The 22,432-nt window shown below is 34.0% G+C and overlaps 1 protein-coding gene across 1 annotated transcript; it reads right to left on the reverse strand.

Moving 5' to 3' along the window:
- Window positions 1-73: 73 nt before the first annotated feature.
- Nop17l (Nop17 like) lies at window positions 74-20,889 on the reverse strand. Its single transcript, XM_071595230.1, has 7 exons — window positions 20,744-20,889; window positions 19,820-20,598; window positions 18,494-18,750; window positions 10,292-11,729; window positions 8,354-8,548; window positions 4,015-4,319; window positions 74-1,843 (listed from the first exon to the last, which is right to left on the reverse strand). The coding sequence occupies exons 2-7, from the start codon at window positions 20,525-20,527 to the stop codon at window positions 1,453-1,455; spliced, it is 3,294 nt and encodes a 1,097-aa protein (XP_071451331.1). The 5' UTR covers window positions 20,528-20,598; window positions 20,744-20,889; the 3' UTR covers window positions 74-1,452.
- Window positions 20,890-22,432: the final 1,543 nt, after the last annotated feature.

Here is a 22,432-nt window from a genome sequence, read left to right on the forward strand (position 1 = left end):
CTGTTTGACAACTCCTAAACCTACATATTTACAGTCAGTGAAAAATTAAAATATTTCTATTATTACTAGTGCCCCACAAAGATCCTGATCTTTGCTTACCCGATCAACAGCAAGAAAAAAACCTTTAGATCCAATCAATGAAAAGGCAAACATATCAGTAATGGAATTTATTATCACAGAAGAATGTTTCAGGGGAATCACTGGAAATTAGGAAATACAAACTTCACTAAAAATGAGGAGCTTACCACTATAGCATCATCAACAGAAAACATTATTCTGACAGCAGATTACAATCTTATATCTTTTACGATAATGTTACAACACTCACCTCTAAACGTAATGCAGAAGATTTACAATGACATCTCTGACTGCTGACACAATACTAGCGAACTCCAACATATAAATCATTAATGCACACCACTATTCCTCAACCTCATCCATTAAATGGCACAATTAAAATAGCATACCCAAACACACTACATAGAATAGCACATAAACTAAGCATTGAGTTCAATGTATCACCAATAAAAATTAATTTCTTAGAGAAGATGGAAATGTAACACGTCCATAAGAAAATTTGAAATTATGTTTTCATAACTGAATAAGAGAATGTCTAGTAATAAGGAAACCTATCATTTCCCTTATTCAACCCCATAATTTATTTATTGCCATAATATTTCTTCAATTCCCTGTGTGTGACATATTTTCAACAATTTTTAGAGTGGGAATCACTGGCACAATGAAATATTTTCACCAATTCAGAAGTTCAGCAATGAATTTCTATCACCTCTTTGCTGTTCAATTACCAATTTAACGGAGCAATAACTTCACTGTATATCTGCTACCAAATTTTCATAATGCAATCATATTTTAAGCATGTACAAACCACAAGTTACATAATTTTGATAAAAACTCTAAAATACTCATTTTCATGAGGAGGATATAAATGAATGATTTCTCCACAGTAGAGAAACATCTTGTTCTCCGAAAAAATGCTCCAAATTATATGCTAGAAAAATGTTTTAAGACACTATCATAATCAAAAAGTGCTTTTATGAGAATATCCTGCTACGTGGTCACTACAAATAGACATGGCATTATAATCTTAACAATTTTCATTTGTACTAAGTGTGTGTAATTTGCCAGTGAACACCCTCCTAAGCAATTGAAAAGTGCACTGGATAACACAATTTCATAACAACTAACCTCTTCTATTACAATCTAAAGCACATACATATCATATACTAATTTGACAATTCACATTGTATGGCATTGGTGACTTTAGAAAAATGCATGTTCTATTCATGAATTTCACATGGCTCATTATGAAATAATTCTTTAATAATGAAACTATAACTTGAACATGTACTTTATTATTTCCCGTACCCACTCTCACAATTTGTTTTAGAAATGTAGCACCATTTAATGCGATCCCATTTCTATCAACTAACATTAGAGCTCCAGCTGAAAAATGAGATCACTTTTGAATTCATATTGTGGGGAAGAAGGATTCCCAGATGAGTCATCAGAAATTGGTGGCTCAATAACCTTCTTGCCTTTTCCTTTGTTCCCATTACCTTTCTTCTTGGAGGAACCTTTAAGTTTCCCCTTACCCGATTGTGTGCCACCTGACTCAACCATCGTGGAGACACTGTTTGGCAGTACATTTTCATTCTTCTGCGGAGGAGACAGGTCTGACACAGAGTCAACATTTGTCTTCTCAGATGAATCAACTTCATCAATAGAGTTCTCACTCTCACTAGCCCTTCTCTCAGCTGCACGCTTCTTATTATTCAGCTTCCTTTGGTTTTTCTTCCTTTGGCCAAGAATACTTGCATTGGACCTGGAACAGAAATTTTTTCAGAGCATTTTCATGAAAAGCTTAAAATAGTGTCAGATTTCTTTAGTATATTGAAACTAACGGCCAGTGTTGCGTATAAACAATTTTGAATGCAGGATTGATGTATGGAGAGCTTCCGAGGAGATATTTTTTCTAATCACCCTCACATCCTATTCAAAATCAGGAGGGATAAATAGCTTGAGAGGAATATACGATTAAAAAGGCCGAAACCACAACTTGGAAAACAAAAAGACAAGAACCTATGGGCCATCTAAAAAATGCTTTATAACGAGTTCCAGAATGGGATAGCTATATTGAATAACTAAAGGAGGGCATATTTTGAAAAATGCTTTCCAGACTCAAGGACACTCTTAATCAAAGCTATAGGAATCATCAAACCTGACGACTTGGAAGGCTTCAAGAAGGCTCAGAAAAGAGAAATTGTAAAATGTTTCAAAGGACAGACTAGAAACAGCTTATGTGTGGTAACACAAAGTTATATACCTCCAAATAAGTAATATTTCTCTATGGGCTACGGAACTATGTTAAATACTAAAGTGAGCTTGAAGATTTAAAATATATTCTCATCCTTCAAGCATACTAATCTATCAAGCTATAAGCATATGTATCAGGTCAAACCATGAGGTAAGAGGATGAGTATAACATGGAGGCTTTTGTGATATGAGTGTGGGGAAGGATGGAGAAAATAAGTTTGATGGGGTGGAAGACTAACAACAAAGTTTTATACAAGATGTGAAAAGAGAGAAAGATGTTGGGCTAACTTCAGAGAAGCCAGGTGGAAGGGCTGCAACAGAAGGAAACGTTTAAGGTAGGAGGGGAAGAAGAAGGAAGAGAATAGGATATTTGGACAGCATGAAGGCAGGTGGGATATAAAATGAGTAAACAAAGGAAATAACATAGGGCAAACAAGAAGTCTACCTGATATGTAGCCCTTTAACTCCTGTTAGATACTGTTCAGAACATATATTATCACCATTATCACAAGTAATCCATCTAAATGGATAGACTACTACCTGCCTTGATAGGTGCATTACTAGTGATAACGTTTGTAATGCTATTTTTTCAATTACTGTATTTTCCCATTGATAACGCGCACCCAGAACTTTGTAGTTATCATGATTTAGTATAGATACTGTGTGCCCAGGGCTTCGTAGTTATCTTCAAAGTGTATAGATGCCACGCATTTGTATAATCACATATATAATACATGCAATGTACGTAAAAATTATATAAACTGTGTGTAAAAATACATCTATATTGGATGTGTGTTTGTAAAAATACTTCTATGTTTGCATTTTTTCAACTTTCATTACATAACACGCATCGTCATTTTTTCGATCATCTGAACATTTTTGTATTGGCAATGCACTTATTATCAATGGGAAAATACGGTAGTTCCTCTTTGGAAGCCAGTGACTGTATTAACCTTTATAATGTTTGACCCAACAATATCAAAATTGGCAGTGGCCACTGAAATTCCTCCAATGAATAATATTACCATTTGGCCAAAATTATATGTCTTTTTTAATGTACACAAAATCTAGATGAAAAATATTTCATTCCATGTACCTCTTTAGGTTGCAAAAATGATAAGTGAGAATCCTAGGTAAAATCACAAGGGCAAGTAGTAGTAGACTTAACTTTAAAATTCGAAATTTTAACTATTCTTGTAAGTGTATATTCCATGCTATTATCATTGTGGAGCAAAACAAAGCCATGTTAAATTTGATAGCCAATGTTGATGTTCAAAGGCACAACACAAGAGGTGGTAATGACTTAGGAATAACTGCTCTCATAACTCAGCCATGTTCACTAAGAACCCTTGTTTTGCTGGTGTGAAATTCCTGACAGCATTACTTAGAAAACTAAGGGAAATATATAACTTTTTTGTCATTTAAGTCTAAACTTTATCAGTTCCTGCACAAACATCAGTGCTATGCAGCAGATAAATTTGTGACACTCTGTACATAAATAATTTTATTCTTATGCATGCTAATACTGCTCTTGTTTACTATTGTTTCATTTGTGACTCTGCATTTGTATTCAAACTCTAATTGCAATGTCTTGTATTTGTCTCCAATATTTGAAATCAATGTAATATGTCCCATACATGTCTTTTGGAACCAATAAACATCATCTTCATCATAACTCACCGATAAGTCTTCTTAGAAATGACATCACTGAAACGAACTATTTTCTTCACTTTTTCTCCATCTTCATCGTCATATTCCTCCTCTTCATCATATTCCTCTGCCTCTTCCTTCAAACTCTCACCCAAGGGAATTCGACTAATTTCAGTAAGAGATGGCAATGAGGTGATAGAAGAAGAGAGTGATAAATGTTGAGCAGACCCAATCCAGCTGTATTCTTCTCCACCACTGGACTCTGACAAACTTCTGCTGAGGGTATCTCTGCCACATCTCTTCAAAATCCCCTTTTTAGCTTGCTTGGTGGTGATCTAAAGGGAAATTACATACATATTATACTACTTCCAAATGCATAAATTTGCACTTGAATGGAGAATCAGCAATCCCCTGTTATCTGTACTGTCATACAGATAACAGGAGATTGGTTATGAGCTCTACTCAAAAGCTAAAAGAAATACTTCTCTGCTACAGTGTTCAGCTAACTATTTTTACCCCAACCAGAGAGTCATCTCACTCAGAAACTGTTATTGACAACATAGCTACAAATCTACCAGAGCATAACTTCAAATCTCTAGTTTTGGAAACTACTATCTCAGACCATCATGCACAAATTATTGAATTTAACGCACACACTCTAACAGATAGAAGTGAAACACAGATACAGTGTACACACGTATATACTCACAGGAAAATGTGAATCTATTTAAATGGGAGTTGAAGAGTGTTGACTGGGCAGCAGTACTAAATGCAACTCTAGTTACAAACAAGTTCAAAGAATTTCAATCAATTATTGAGTACTACTGGGATATTTGTTTCCCATTGAAAAAGCTAGCCATAAAAAATAAATCTGCAAATAAAGGATATAACTGGATAACAAATGAGGTTCTGACTGCTAGAAATAGACTTAACTACTTAACTAAGGCTAGTAAAGTGGACGCTAGTCTCTACCCTCAGCCAGACGCTACCCTTAAGAAATAAAATGAAGTCCGAGTACAGGATGCTGCTTAGGAAAGCAAAAAATGACCATTTCCAACAAATTATTTCGAATTCTACTAATCAAACAAAAGCGTTGTGGTCTGTAGTAAATAATGAAAATTCCAGTAAAATATCAGAGCCCGCGAAAAATAAATGCTTCTCAATAACAATTGATGGAAAAGAAATTAGAGATCCTCAAAATGTGGCAAATGAATTCAATAATTTCTTCGTAGATATCATTGGCGAAACAACAGCGCAGAAAAACATTCTAAATGATAGCATAGAAAAATTAATGTATATTAGTGAATCAATTTACTTAAATCCCACCACAGAAAATGAAGTCAGAAATGTAATCAAGAAACTAAAAAACAAAAAATCCAGTGGACATGATGGCATATCAAATTATCTAATAAAACTTTGTCAAGAATCCTTCACTTTACCTATTACCAATATAGCCAATGAATCGTTTCTAACTGGGCAATTTCCTGAAGAATTAAAAATAACCAAAGTTATTCCACTACACAAAAAGGGAGCCAAAGACCAACTGAATAATTACAGGCCAATCTCACTAATTTCATGTATTTCAAAAATACTTGAAAAATTGATGGAAGAAAGACTATTAAAATTCCTCATAAAAAATAAAGTTCTTTCTCAGTCACAGCATGGCTTCACAAAAAATAAAAGTGTAGAAACTGCATGCAGTGATTATGTCACTAAAATTGCCCAAGCTTTAAGTGATAAAAAGCATGTTATAGGGGTTAACATGGATCTATCAAAAGCCTTTGATTCTGTAAAATCTAGCATTCTTTTAACTAAACTAGAACATTATGGTATCAGGGGAGTAGCTCATCATTGGCTTACATCTTTTTTGGAAAATAGGAAACAGTATGTAGAAATTGTTGGAAAAAATGGTGCTACCTACAAATCAAAAATGAAAACTATTAAATATGGTGTTCCACAAGGTTCTGTATTAGGGCCTTTACTTTTCCTGGTGTATGTGAACGACATTGAAAAAGCTATAATCTCTCCAGAGAATAATAACGTGGTGCTCTATGCAGATGACATAAGTCTAATAGCAGGTCATACTAAATCATCTCAATTAGAAATAGACATGTATGCTATGGCGAATTCAGTCGCTCAATGGCTGCATGTAAATAATTTACAACTAAATGCAAGAAAAACAGTTTACTTGGTATTTAGTAATAGAGACCTTCAGTCAAATATTTCTGTAGAAATAGAAAACCAATTGATCTCTGAGTTAGAACATACCACTTTATTGGGTTTAGAAATAGACAACAAGTTAAGCTGGAGGTTTCAAATGGAAAAATGTAGTAAAAAATTATGTTCAGCCCTATTCCTTTTAAAAAATCTTGCCAACTATTGTAATACAGAAGTATTAATCCCAGTATATCATGGTATATTTGAGTCCATAGCTCGATATGGCATTGTCTGCTGGGGGAGTTCAGCACATGGAAACATCAATAGAATACTCACACTTCAAAAACTTGCGTTAAGGGTTATATTTAAACTAAATGCAAGAAAATCCTGCAGGGAGTATTTCAAATGTCACAAAATCATGACCATTCCCAGTATATATATGTATAATGTGATATTGTATGCCTGCACGAAAACACCTTCACTGATCAGAAATAGGGACGTTCACAAGTACGACACCAGGGGCAAGGAAAATCTTCATAATGGCCATTGCAGAGTAGCAGTACTAAAAAAAACCCCAGAAGTTTCAGGAAGACTACTGTTTAATCGGCTTCCTGAAGAGTTAAAACGAATACTCCCCCAAGAAAATAAATTCAAAAAAATGTTAAAACATTTCTTTTTAAATAATGTTTTTTATAGTGTCCAAGAGTACACAGAAAGAGCCAATGTAGGAAATTCAACTTTTTTAAATCCTTAATACTCATATACTCATACTCATGTCATGTACATTATTATTCCTAAGAACCTGTATACAATTAATGTAATTGAATTTTTGACGAAGCCCATACAATTATGTATTGTTCTATGGCGAATAAAACTATCTATCTATCTATCAACCATATCATGTAAGCTATGTCTCTACACCTGTACGTGCTACTCGCTTTCAACTATAAGCCATAATATTACAAAATAGTTAGTCAATCATAATTTTTTTTCTGCAACAGAAAATGAAAAATATAATTCCCAGAGATTATCCTCACTTTCAAAGTATTTTTTTACAAATTTTCCAAATTTTTGATATCTCCAGATCTTGCAATAATGTTATTTTGCTTACCAGCATTATTAAAATACATTCAGTTCCTTGGTGTAGGATATTAATTTTCACTAACCCAAGAATTGTTAAAAATTATAATGGGATACATTTAGAGAGAAGTCTAAGGCTAAAGACATGAAATTATTTTTAGTGAGTGAATATTAAAAAATTAAAGTAATCACTGTCTGGCTTCCAAAAAATAATTGGGTGGCATACCAACATCCACTGAAATATGTAGGGCCTCAGGAGTAAAACTGAGTCAATGGCATGATAATCTTTATTATTGTTACCGTATCCTTTGGCATACAAGATATGTTAAGATTAAATATAAATAATACAATGGTATGGACTTTGTTAAAAAAACACAGACTATATGAAGTGAGCATCACACTGTAGTGACTAACTTCAGAGATTCTTCAATTATAATTTTTAAACAAAAAAGCTTTCATTGAGTTTTTTAAAAATAGTAAGATTTAGTAACTCTAGCAATGAAAAATGTGCCACTGTATACTTGACATACTTTTTGCATTGGAATCACTTTTTAATCAATGCATCGGTAGATTAAGCCAGTGCTACAATATAACTTCCAAGTTGTGATATGGTGTAGTGATAGGCAAAGTGGTGATTCGGTCCTTCCCATTGAATTCCCTGATTTTATGGTAGATTTTTACAAATTTCCTGAGATTTGCCACCACTGTCATTACTTTGTTCAAAAAAAGTTTTCAATCATAACCAATCTCATCTTCTATAATTTGTGAGCAACCTTTTAAAACCTAGATGGCAGTTAAAATGTCAATTACTGTTTCACAAAGTTATAAGGATGTCTGCATATTAAAATATTTTCACTGCATTATTTTTCCTCGTATTATTTCTTTGCCAATACTCTGTTGCAGGATTATGGCACCCCACTTTTTTCTCCTATCAACTAAGATGAATTATCCAATGCTCTCTTACACTAAGGGCAACGAAAACTAAAAATATGTGCAAACATCTGGATTTAAGTATTGGCATTTTTTACGCTTTAAAGATAAAAAAACAATTAGAATACACAGCAAGTACAATTAAGTTTTTATACTATTTCTGAAATTGTTGTTAATAATTAAAATGTGCTCTCATACTTACAGATTCAACACTTGATTCAGACAATGTTCTTTCTTTGAAAATTTTCCTTTTTCCAGAGGCAAGCAATGCTGTTCTAATGGGATATTCATGATTCTCCTTGCCAATACCACTACTGTCACTTTCACCTTTGGTTCCTTCTTCTCGAAAATCTTCAGACACTGAGGTTAGGGAACTGAACTCAGGATCGCTGAAAGACTAGAGAAACATTTTCTCATGGTAGAGAAAAGTAACTGGATACCTTTTCACACTGTTTTTGATTTCAGTGTTATGAAATTAATGATTACACTAGCTTAACCAATCCTAATATTGTCATGTGTTTTCAATAACAAACTATACTCATTATTCAAGCTCTTACTATTGTTCCTGTTACCTAATTAAGATGGTAACTCGAAAAGTTCACACAAATCAGAGAGATGGTACTGAAGTAGCATGTATCGAAGTTATTTCCAGTTAAGTAACGTCTCTTGATTGAACATGCACCAAGTCTCAGTCATATTGGTGTAATACTCAGTGTTTAGCATTAATCTGAATCATAGGAACCAAGTCATGTGATTGCAAAAAAAAAAGGTATTAGAGAAAATTTTGCTTACGTTGATCATACATTATTTTATGAACAATTAACAAGCTCAGAAGAATAACGAGAATCTGAACCTTCCATTAGAATAGTTTTTATATGATTTCAAATTTTCAGAGCATCCACATGAGCAAAAATAATACTGAACAATCTGGACACCCTGCTGAGGTCACTACTCCATTAATCACTGACAAAATCCAAATTATGCTGATGGATGATAGAAGAGTGAAAGTGTGTGAGATTACGAAATCTCTCACCTCCTTAAATGAATTGCTTTATAATAACAAGCATCAACTTTGGATTTGAGAAAGCTACCCACAAGATTGCTCACTCTCAACCAAAAACAAAGTCGTATGACATTTTCCGAGGCCAAGTCGAGGAATGTTCCTTCAGCTGGCAAGGTCTTGGAGGCATTTTTGGGATTCATACCGAATAATCTTTATTATTTATTATATTATACTATTTATAGGTGCATATGCATTACTATTGCAAAATATGAAAACTGAACTGCATGAAAAACTTACACAATTGGCACACGAAAAATTCCTTTTCCGTCATGATAACACACTCCTGTGCAGAATTGCAATGCAAAACTGACGGAAGTTATAATTCAAACTCATTTCCATGTTCCCTATTCTACAGATTTGGCTTCCCTTGACTGCTTCCTGTTCTCTAATATGACAAAATGGCTGTCAAGAAGTAGATTTGACTCTAATGAGGACATGATTGTGGAAACAAATGCCTATTCCACATAGTTGTAAAAATCGCATTATTTGGAATGCATCAACAAACTGGAGCAGTATTAGACAATATAAACATATGTTAGTATAAAAAGAGACTATGATAAAAAATAAAAATGGTTTATCCTGAAAAATTAAGTAGTTCTCATTTTGGCATGGACCATGCAACCACCCTTGTGTACCAGAATAACATGATTAATGTACAAGTATATTACTAAAGCTTAACTTAAAATTAGTTATCAAACTGCAAATAATGATTGGCCATTCAAATTGCTAAAAGTTTATTTAAACTCCAATTTAGCTTATTATGTGCTAATATTGGGAGCATCATGCAACAGAATAGACTAAAACACATTTTGCAATGTTTCCATCCCAAAATATTTAGATTTTTTTCCCATTTCAAGCAAGGGAAAATTGAAAAAAAATTGCAAACATTCACGATTCACAACTTTAAACTGCAAATTTGGAGAATTTACTGCAACAGTATGACAAAAACAGTTTACAACCTTGGCAAAGCCTATTTTTACAGCTTAGGAATGACCTTGCTTGATAATAAAGTGAAAAGGTATAAATCTGAAATGTTAATATTAAATAAATAATACACATAATTAAAAAAATTAATACCTCAGATTCAATTAATTTCTCTTCAAATGAAGGAAGCTGGTAAGGTACCATGCTGCTTGGGTCTCTGCCAATAAAACAATCTATTTCTTTAACTGCATCACTGTTGAAAGATGATTTCTTCAACTGCATCTCAACATTATTATCCCAAACCTCTACGCTCACTGGAAGGGCATCATCTGACTGGAAATCAGTGAATGGCCAGAGCAGGGAAGGAAAACCCACACAGAAAGCAAATTCTTGTGGGAAAAAACCAGCACCAATTGACGAAAAAGTGACATGAAAGCAAGTAATTTCTTTACAACACCTGAAAGAATCACAATCTGCTTGAAATTTTGCAGCTACATCACCTCCTGTAATCACCATACTATCCCTGAACTTATCACTCAACTTATTTTCCACAACATCATTCACTATTGAAATTTTGGCACCATTCACTTGCATCTCCCCTTCCGACAAAAATTTGCTAATATCACAAGTCAAAGAGGATTTTTTGGAGGGATCTGAAGTTGGTGGTAAGATGAGTTCCTCACAGGAAATAACTGGCGAATGAGCGGCTTGGCCTGAGTTCTCCTTCATACCCTCATTGCTGTTTATCCTAGCATTAATCATTGTAAGGGCACACAGTTGATGATCTGATTCAACCAAAGTCCGATAATCATTACACACTGAACCTTTTTCAGGTGCTAGAGAAATATCGTCCTGAACAACAGCCTCAAGCGATTTTTGTTTGTTTGTATCAACGGAAGTTCTTGGTATGCTAAATGCCTTTTTCATCACAGATGATGGGTCAACATTTTTAACATGAAGAACAAATGTAATGATCATGTTCTCTGCCTCTTGAACACAACTGCAGGAATATGAAGGAACAGTGTATTGCGCTTCAGGAACAAGCAAACCCTGAGTGATTACATTACATTTCATGTCATTTTCTGTGGTGTTAGAACACTCATTTCCCTCATTTGAAGGCACTGGAGAATTTTCAAAAAATTCCACAGCATGTACTGCATTAGGTGGCATTTCTTCTTCTAATGCTTTGCTCATAATATCTTCTGATCCTTCCAGAATTTCATTCTCTTCTAACTGCATCAACACATCACTTTCAGAAACAGTATAGCTACACATACTGTCTGCTAATTTAGTATCACTCCCAATCTCAATCTCTAGGGATTTTGCGGAAATAGCCTCAATTTCTATTTGTCTCTCTGGTGCAACTACGGTACTTCCTTCCACAACACCCTCTTCTTCTCCACTGCTCACACGACCACAACAAATATCACTTTCCACACCACTATCTCCTTCTGGAAGGTGATATTTCTTCAACAACGCTTTCTCACGATCAACTATGAGAGTCACTATAAGCTTTCCGGCTTCTTGATCAAACTTAGCATTTCCTTTGGTTTCTTGGACTGGATAAGAGAGCTTTAAATCAAGCTTGTACCTGTGTACAGACAATAAATAATAGATAAGATGAATGTCAAGAAATAGAATACTACTAAAATTTATTTTTTCTACAGAAGTGTCATTCAAATTGCACTGTTTAGTATTTTATAGCCGAGCATTACAAATAAACACAATGAAATGGAAACAAATGCCCAAAATAAATACAATTGTAGAACCACATAAATTTATTCATTCACTGCCATCAGCCTTATGTCTAACATCCACTACTGATATTCAGGACTAACCTGAGTGTAATAAGCCTTCTACCAGATATTCAGTACATGAGATTAAAAACATATCTTTCCATAAAAATATACCATCTTAGTATTCTGAAATATTAAAACAAATACTGATTTCAGCTGATCTTTTTTGGACAAGATTCATAAAAGTATACAGAGTAAATACTTTTCCCAATATCATTGTATGTCAGCTATAACTAGTTTAAAGTTGTTGCCAGATATTATACATAGGTGCACAATAATTTAAAGTACACAATAATTTAATTATTTTGCTAAAAAGCAACCAAAATTCCAAATTAGTTTAAGCATTAGGATACCACTAGTCCTAACCACAGGAAAATATTAGGAGTAAAAATCAATTAGGGTGGGACAAGATGCAGTTAGGTTGATTCAAAATTTTACCAGTAAACAGAAAACACCCAAGGACAAGTATTGTTTCTCTAAAATGTATACTAAAATAGAAACATAAATAACATTAAGCAAGACAAAAAATTTGAGGCGAGAAAGACATTATGGGTGGAACTGCAATTTACGTGAAATCATCATTTAAAAGAATTTTATCTTTAACGAAATATCTAGTCATTTTTATTCTTTTTTTAGAAAAGACATTCACTTCCTGGTTAACTTGAGTGAAAAAAAATCACATATTTACAGAGCAGGTCGTTTCATTAGCAATGATATCATAACATATCAGGATTTTAGGTACAATGCGAGCTGCATATTAGTTTCATGGCCAAAAAACTCTTCATAAAATTTATATGTAATGAACATTTAGTGGTTCTGGGAAATAACAAGGATTCTTGCAACAATGTTGTCAGCCCCTGATCAGAACCATTGCTTAAGGTTAGAGGCTAAAAGCTGATTAAAAGTGCAGAGGAGCACTTAAATGGGGAATTTTAGTCCTGGTTTCCGGCCTTCAGAATGTAATGAGCTATAATTGAGCACTAAAAACTAAAACAGTTTTATAAACCATCTGATATTCCTTTGTAATTGATTCAGATTAGATTTGAAGAAATTCTAGTTTGCTTTTCAATGCAAAAAAAATCCATTTTAGAGGACAAAAATTTTATACCTTTGATTCCTCAGTTTTGTAGTAAATTTATTTTGTTCTTGAAAGTCATCCTCCACACACAGTAGGAGATCATCCCAGAACAATTGATTACATTACAGTTACATTAGAAATGATGGATTCAAACTATCAGATTATCCAATTACTGGACTTACTCACTAGTTAAGCCACCAGGTCAGCCAAAAATTATAATGGGTGATATGCTGTGAGCTTGATGCATCACAATAAAGATCATTTGTGACGTACAGCCTTGATGCATTTACTCCATAATTCACTGTCTTTTCTACCAAACCAAGGTTGGTTTGATAGTTAAGGGTAGAGCTCACCCAATACTAAGCCCAATGGCATTAGAAATTTACATATCAGGGTTGGGGGGGCCAGTTCCTTTCCCTGTGATATTAACTGGTGAAGTTGAATATAAAGAACTAAAGAAATGAGTGCAACTTATTATTTTTGTAAATTACTGCCTACACTTCATGACTTCATTCACCAGCCAAAAAAATACATCTTTGATCATTCAAATATGAATGAAGTAATGATTAAAGACTTGCCATTCTCGGGATGTCACCGCATACATTGTTTACAACCTGTGCGGTGACATCCTGAGAATGGAGACTCTTTCATCTGAACACCGCGAGAATCTACGATCCTGAAGTAATGATTATTTAGTCGTCCATCCTTTAAGGTAGCTTTAGATAGGTACAGACTGAATACTGCTACATTTCTAAGCCTTGCCCAATAAAACACAACCTGACTTCCCACACTACAAAATAAACCCTTCTTCAATTCTGCATACATTCCCTTCCCTTCAAACATCACTGAATCTGAAAACAGAGGCAGGACTTTATTACAAAAATCACAATCGAGGTGTTTACTTTGCTAGCTTCACTCCGTCAAGATGTCTGTCCACTTTCTTCCCATGGGTAATATGTTAATATGTAGTTCGAATCCTGCTAAAGGCAAATGATTTTTACACTCTGAAATTGTTGCATTGAAATATATATTAGCGGATGACTTCATTAAAAAATACCACTGAGGCATCTACCGCAGTTTCCAGGAATTTGTAGATTTCTTGCTTAAATATGGCTCTGAGTTGAATAACAATTGGCTGGTGAGATAATTATCGCTTGAGTTAGAATAGTTTACTCTATCTGTATTACTTTTTAATGAGTTCGATGATTTTTGTGAATACCATAATAGTTAATAATGTTAGTCAAAAATTGGGTACACATTGATTAAAATGTTTTTAAAGAAAAACGAAAAACTAATAAATTTCTAAATTAAAATCATCAATTTAATTTATGATCTGCTGTGAGAAGCATCTAGGATTACGTAAACTCAGGTAAAATTTCTACACTTAAATTGTAGAATTTTTTAGTTAATAAATGTTTGTTTTTATTTGTCTATAAATTAATTTGCAAAATCAAAATTGAGTTTACATAATCATTAAGTGCTAACCATTGCAGATGTACACTTCTCACTTAAAAGAGTTTTTATGAGACAAGTCTATTTCTCAAGCATTGTAACTAAGAACAATATTTATTCACATAAAAACAGATTATAGGAGTTAAAAACTCTGTAAAAAGAACAAATGATCAATTGGACTTTAATTTTTTTATTTAGTTAGTCAGAAGACTCCTCAATATGTATGAACAGCATTTACACTATAACTTTTCCAGCACAATTAGCATGCACAATATGGACACACTAAGACAACGGGATTAGGTTCTGAAACCCAGTCACTTCTACCATCATCAGCCCATATGCACCCCTGACTACAAACTACAGAGTTTATACCAAACCTGATAAAAACATGTATTGACACATGACACATAAGTGCTCTGAGGACCATGAGCACGCTGACCATTGCAATGTTGGCCATACCAGATCTATTCTAGTGGTTAACCTGAGTTTCATTGTCTACCTCTGAGGGGAAGCGACATTTCTTATTAGTGTGCAATTGGCAGGACCACCAGGCATTTAACAAACCAGCAGTGAACAGAAAACCCTTTCATGGTCTTATTGGATGAAGTATTGCCTTTGTCCCCCACCCATCTATCATCCAATCTGAGCAGGTTATATTGAAAGATGCCAGATAAATAAATAAACCAAGAATTACTCGTATACATGTATGTATATTATCAAGTCGAATTAAAAAAAATTCATGTGCTCAAAGTTTAAATTTTTATCAGATGGAATGCCTAGATATCAAGACTGTAGTGTGATATGATGTATCTGGTGCAAAGGTCGATGTCAGTGAAAGACAAACTTCATTATTTCCAAATCATAAAGATGGGAAATAAAATAAAGGCCAGAACATAGTTGTTCCCAGTGAATGTAACTAGCTAAAGAACTTACTTGCATTATTAGGAATTCTTGAGAAATTATTTTAGTACATATGCCAGTGAGTGATGAATGGGAGTGTTATGCAAGCCTACTCCTAGCAAAACATGCCTTACTCTGTACCTACCTGGTACAGAGTATGTCCAACGTCTTCATAAGTGCTTTCAACACATAAGGCAAAGAGGCAACAGAATACCATTGCAATATCCACCATGGCTAGAATTTCAACCAGAGCCCTCAGCATATAAAATTAGTACACTAGCCAAGAGATACAAAATTAGCTTATTATTATGCACTTAAGCAGTCCAAATTTAAGGGATTTTAATTGAACCAGAATACATGCACTTATGCTTAACATAATTTTTAAGCACAAGAAAATTATGTGTAGCATTCAAGAAATCTACTACACTTAGCCCACAGTAAAGCTTTACAGGTTTCATGGCTTTCCATGTTTTCATAAAAACTTCGAAAGGGGTATTCTATTCTTGATTTTACTTTGGCATAATTTTAATAATTCCTTTTTCAAATATTATCTGATGAGAAACAAAAAATGCTCAAGGAGATTTTAAGTCTTTCATTAATTTTTGGATAAAGCTGAATTCTGTTGAATACTAATTAAAATGTGAAAGTGGACATTAGCTCAAAAGGTATTAAACTTCTAACACTAACTTTACCTCAGTTAAATTATCTATCTTCAGACCTTTTCATTACTTAATTCTCTCCTGCACCCTTTTCACTGAACAGGAAACGAAAAACCTCTCAGATAACACACAGTGAACTGAAATCATCTCCGCAAAGAAGAATTTTTTTGCATTAATAAAAAAATGAAATTTAGAAGTTTTTAACCCACCCAAAGCTGCAAATTGGAGGTGATAATTTTTTTGGAAATAGCCTGATAGCGTCTATAAATTTCAAGAGTCTCATCTCCTTTATCTTCTTACGAGGAATGATAAGCAAGAGGCAGATCAATGAAGGTTGGAATTGTTCGGTATTAGCTCTGCAATTTATTCTCCTCACACTATTTTAAATGGTGAAATATTCTAGTAGACATCTAAAGCTGAGACAAAGATGCATTTTGAGTAAAGCAATGTGATTTCTTTAATGACCTTTAGGTAGGTACATAACAACTGTTAATTTTAGAGCAAATAACACCCAATATATCCCAGAGAAAAAAATGTCCAAATATGTGTCACACGGTTAAATTGAAAGAAAAAACAAATTTTAAAACCATTTTATGTCCACCAAGGAATCTAAGATATCAGAATTTGGGCAACTCCTTTTTTAATATTTATAATGGCCCTTACTGACTCCATCCTCAATAGAATTTTGTTACTTCTTCCGGAGTTTATACTTCTTGGGAACTACTATCAAAATCACTATTGCTAATGCAGCAAACTTTAGTAGCTGATGTAACAATGGAAACCGATAAAGTTAAACCGAGGTCAAAAAGATCCATTTTCATAATTTGATTACAAATATGATTCAACAGTTCCACCAGTAAATTTTACAATCCTCATTCAATTTCAAACAGTCAACATTCAGTTTAACAAGGAATTTTTCTTATGCATTATTATTCTTTAAAAGGGCACACTCGGGTAACTAAAATTGCAGATATTCATGAACCTTCTTTTTCCTATCCTTAACCTCAAAATCACACATATTACCCACCTCAAGCTAGTTTCAAGCATTATAAGATAGAGTATTGAAAACCAAATAAAAATAGAAATCACTCATTATCAAGATAATGAAGATTACTACATTAATCACTAAATATAAAATTATGTCAGTTCGACAACGAAGATCTCTATGAATATTAAATATGTGGAATACAAATGACAAGGCCTTAAAATTAGGACCACCTCATATCATTACAAAGACAAAAATAAAAAGAACTCAACTGTAATACCTTATTATCAGATAATAAAAGTATAAAATATTTGTCACGTACTTTGAGGATTCCAACACTCATGTGAAGAGGCATTTGCAAAACTCCATTTTCATAAATAATTCATGTCTCACTTTGCTACTTTGAACAATTATAAAGGGATCATCCCTGATTTTAAGGTACTTGAAACAACCTCAAGCCTACAGTCATCCAAGATAGTGACACCTACGTGCACAGTAGTGCAGAATGGGAGAGAAGCATCCTGCTCAACAACAAATCTAGGGTGGAAGATGTGGAGCAAGTCACAGAGAGCAGTTTATAGCCTCATCGTGACTACCTTGACCCTGATGGAGCAATCAATTTGGCTCATCCTCTATCCCTGACCGAGTTACTAATACATTGGCTCAAGAATCCTTGGACAAGGGATTGATTTTAAAATTACTCATGATGTAAACCTTAAAACCTTGGTTTATACACATCCTCTAAGATGCTTAAATAATATGGATGCACTCTTCATGATGTATCGGGCTCGTTTCTTATTTCTGTGAGCAAGAAGTTGGATATTTTGTTCTTTTCATTAGTTTCTTATGAAGAAAGAGTTTTAAGTATCCTTGATTACCAAAGAAGACACGGTGCTAATAGTGATTAAATAAAACTGCTGTTTAAGAATTGATCGCCCGATTAAAAGAGTTTCAAATGTGTTTCAGTTCACTGTAAGCATCCTAATGCCATTATAAAACAACAATTTCCAACAATTTTTTAACACACACTTGTAATTAGAATGATCAATACTTGAAGGGTACTTTTAATTTTTTTTTAATAAAAAGGAACTCATTTGATATAAAAGATAGCGCCAACAGTTGCAGGGAGGGGTAAAAAAGCACAGAAGTACAGCCCCAAGTTATATTCTTGAAGGAAAATTTTGGAATAATATCTTCATATTAAATTGCATTTGCTTTGATTTCTCCCACTAAGGACAAAAAAATCAATTAATCATTCTGCATCAACAGTTTTGAATTTGTGATCCATAACTGAAAAAAAATACTCATATCGAGGGCATTTGAAAACATTTTTTGGAAGGCGGGTTGATGGTATATTACCCAAATTATGGCAGTTTACAAATGTAAAGTCGAAGTGCAAAAATTACCAAGACATTTCAAAAAACCATCTTCCAACTGAACCATCATCATAGAGTATTAGGTATTGTCAGCAAATGTCATACTTACTGCCTTTTCCCAATGCTGACCAATGACAATTTTTGCTCCTCAACATCAAGTTCCAGCTCTGAAGATGACTTTATATGGGGTAGATCCACAACCAGTACAAAACGCTGCGGAATGGTGACATCATGGTGAGAGAGGTGATTCTGCTCATAATTTGACATGTCTATATCACTACTCTGTTTCAGGACATATTTTGGTGTGACATAACTCTGTTTAAGATTACGTTCAGCTTCTGGTCCTTCTGAATTCTTAATCTTTAACTGAAAAAAAACAAACCCTGAATCAACCAAACTATAATCCACTACTTACAAGAAAGATATTTTTTTAAATCAATATTATATTAAGGATGAACTCAAAAGTTTATTTTTTTAACTATTAGGATTAGGAACTGGGTGAGTGAGCCTAATGACATGCACACAAATGAGACCTTGTCAGGAAAGGTTGCATTCACATTCCCACAGGAAGAAACATATTTTTTGCGGATGTTAACTATTGGTAGGGTTGACTTTAAAGTGTTGATCCATTAGGACAGCTAGGGGAATACGTATCACTAAAAACTCCTTTCATGGTCCATACAGACCTAATTTGCAGACAAGTAATTTATATATTGGGTTTGGTTACAAATTCAATGGGTTGCAGAATTTTCAAGTTGTTATCTTGTAGGGAACAATATGACAGCTAGTTATGGCCTGAGCATTGTCCACTAGACTAGGGACTCAAACCACTGCAAATGAATTCCAAAGTCAACACCAATACGCATATATACAAATATTCCCCCAACACCTGGATATTTATTCCTGCACCTTTAATTTAATCATGAGCAACACCTCATATCATATTACCCCATAGGGAAATCAAGCGTTAAAATGGCTAATAACATTGTTACTTAATGAATGCTAGAAGTAGTGGTTGACTCGGTATTTAGAGCTACACTTAAATTACCGAAGTGACTAGACTTAAGTAATTCATTGAGAATTTAAGCCCGATTATACAACTAAGTGAAAAAAATAATAGGAAATACCTATGCAGTTGATAACAAACTTTGGAATTCCTCATCGCATAGAAAATCGAAGGACTACAGATCAAAATCTAATACTTAATTCAATAAGCTGCAGTACATTTTTCATACAAGGAGCTACAAGTAAACATCGCTTGAAATAATCGTATTTTGGATTTAGAAAGGAATCGCAAGACACTTCATTGTAACTTTATGGATAACATGTCACAGTCGATAACATTAAAAGATCGTTCACCTACTATGTGTACTTCATACGTCATTAATTTTAATCATATCCTAAGGAAGGAACCTTTTTTAACGCTTCGTTTTACCTCACGAGCACAGGGTGGCTCTTTCGGAGGCATGCTGTAAGGATATGGCAACTGATTGATGAAGTTTTCATCATCTTCCTTCACAGAATTTGATTCCGGCATTCTGGTTCGAATTACAGTTGGTTTGGGTATTCCTTTAAACTTCATACGTGGTCTCTTAACGGAATTCCTGTCCAGCTTCACAGAAAATGTTTCTTCAACAGCGTTCAAAGATGTGTCTTCCAAAAATGTACGAAATCTCTTATCCTTAGCAGCGAGTGCATGGGTATCCGGATGGAATAACACATCATATACAGTGCACATAAATCCCGACTTGTCCAGATCTTCTCTAGGAGGGGCTTGGATAAGTGGAATAGACCAGTTGACACCTGAAGTCCCTTTAGAATCATGGGAATGCTTCATGGACGGCTTACCCACCAATGAGTTACTGCAAATGTTCAGAAATACCTTTTCTCCACCTGGATTAAAACACGTTTTTAAAACATACTGCGGCTCAGGGTGAACAAATTTTATGTCTACACCTCTTTCATTTTCCAATTGTGTAATTTCTTCCTCATACAGCTTTTTGTTTTCAGGATCGTTAATTTCACGGGCATATTGAAAAAGAAGTTCTCGGAATTCTTCCTTTTTCAAAGCCTCTCCTAAACGATTTAATTCATCTTGGCTCATATCCAAGTCTTCTAAACGACTTGAAATCTTCCGCGCCATGTTAAATGGATAGCCACTTTCCGTCGGCTTTGTAGAATGTTCTATAAGTAACGGTCGACCCGGCCGTTATTCTGGGAAGAAAAAAAGTTGATAATATTTAACTTTCCAAACTACTGCTTTGCTTTTAAGTTATGACATTTGTGTCTGAACATTACAGCAAGTTATATAATGACGATAATATTATTAAATTAATTGCGTGAACTGTAGTTCACTAACCTCAATGAAATCCGTTTAAAAAATGTTTAAAAATTGGAAATGTATTCCTTCCGGTAGTTTTTGACAGCGGTTTTTAGCACTGAAGAGGTAGCTATTATAAGACAGAAGAGGCCATAGTTAATCTACAAATTATAATTCTGCAGACCCGTCCCCTTGTGATTATCAAGTTGTTTACAATCTCGTGAAATTAAAGGGCAACAAGGGCAGAAAAGGACAGCGGCACGGTTCGGGCTTTCGAAGAACTAAAGATAAACCTCCCCAACCGCGGTGATATGATTGACGTTAAGTTAATGCGTAACCTATTGATTGATAAGACAAATTACGAGCATTATATATTTATAGGTGATACAGCTTGTCCGGTTTTCTTGTTCCATTGCCTATTGGCTAAGTTGAAAAAAATGAAGGTGATTTCCTTTGCTTTTTAGTGCTATCAGATATCGGTTATCGTACACTTGTCCTCTTTTCTGTGACTTGCTACATGATGCTGTACGCAGTTCGGCATTAATGCGAAAATACATTTTTTGATGTGTTTTATGAGTTTTCTTTAAATTATGTGATGTTTTCAAATTATATTAGTCAAAAAAGTATGTATTAGTTTGTTGTGACTATATCTTCTTCAAAAGGTATAGCGGTGTGGGCGAGTGTGCAAGATATGCAACTACATTATCTTTCCACTTTAAACCATCTAATCTGCTTTGAACGCATTAGTTTAAGGAAATTGAGGAATTTTATGATGACGTTTCCTCATCTTCAATACCAGGAAGCAGCAATTGTTTTGAGGCAAATATTAATGACTTTCGGCGCAACTTCCTAATCGTATTACATTTGCGGAACTTTTACTGGTTAAATAAGTATTACTCTCCGTCATCACCTTGCATGAATTTACAAATGGTGAATATCGTCTATAGATGGCGAGTCGAGAACAATTTTTATTTGATCTCATGTATATGTTTCACAATGAACAATTGTGCACTTCATAAGAATCTCTCCATAAATCATTGAGATTCGTGAATGTCCAAAAGTGTAGGTTTACATTTATCTTATACGTTCTATTTTTGTGTGGATTAAAAATTAAATAAAATTGGAAATATGGCAACATGCTCATTTAAAGGTTAGTCTAGATGTGGCATTATTTTGGTCTTATCTTTAAAAGCAAAATGAGATATAACCTAATTGCTAATTGTTTTGTAGTATGATGTAATTTTTACATATCGCTGTGCAGTTTTTGTAAATAGTTCTGTGTACTTTGTGAATTATCATATGTGACGTGCCTTGTACAATCAGCCTCTTGTTTATTGTATCCTGATGGCAAAGAGGGAATAAATTATCATTATAAAGAGAATTTTGCAGACCTCACAATTATATTCAGTCCATGAAGGGTGATCGTTTTTTCTAATAAATGTATCGTTTTCTTCGATGTCAAATGTATCTTCACTAATGTTGACTTATTTTTGGGTTTTAATGCTTCATTTGTATGCGACTATGAACCATAGATAGAATCCATAGACGAATTAATGTCATCATTATTATAATTACAAAGTTAGTACCTACCAATTATAATTAATTAAACTATGACCATCAATTGGTTTTTTCAAAGAGACGTTAGCAAAAATTTCTCCCACAATGATGTTAGCTGCGAAAACCATTACAATGGCTATTATTAAAAAACGTGCTTTAGTTATAAATGAG

This window comes from Hetaerina americana, unplaced genomic scaffold (assembly GCF_022747635.1).
Source record: "Hetaerina americana unplaced genomic scaffold, ioHetAmer1.1.p SCAF_7, whole genome shotgun sequence".
NCBI classification, from domain to species: Eukaryota; Metazoa; Arthropoda; class Insecta; order Odonata; family Calopterygidae; genus Hetaerina; species Hetaerina americana.

Excerpts from the sequence above, each read along its gene's own strand:
- Nop17l (XM_071595230.1), bottom strand. The coding sequence starts at position 20,527 with ATGGCGCGGAAGATTTCAAGTCGTTTAGAAGACTTGGATATGAGCCAA. Across the intron at positions 18,751-19,819 it reads AGCCACCCTGTGCTCGTGAG|TTAAAGATTAAGAATTCAGA; the intron begins GTAAAACGAAGC and ends GTTTTTTTTCAG. Across the intron at positions 1,844-4,014 it reads ATTTCTAAGAAGACTTATCG|GTCCAATGCAAGTATTCTTG; the intron begins GTGAGTTATGAT and ends TTTCTGTTCCAG.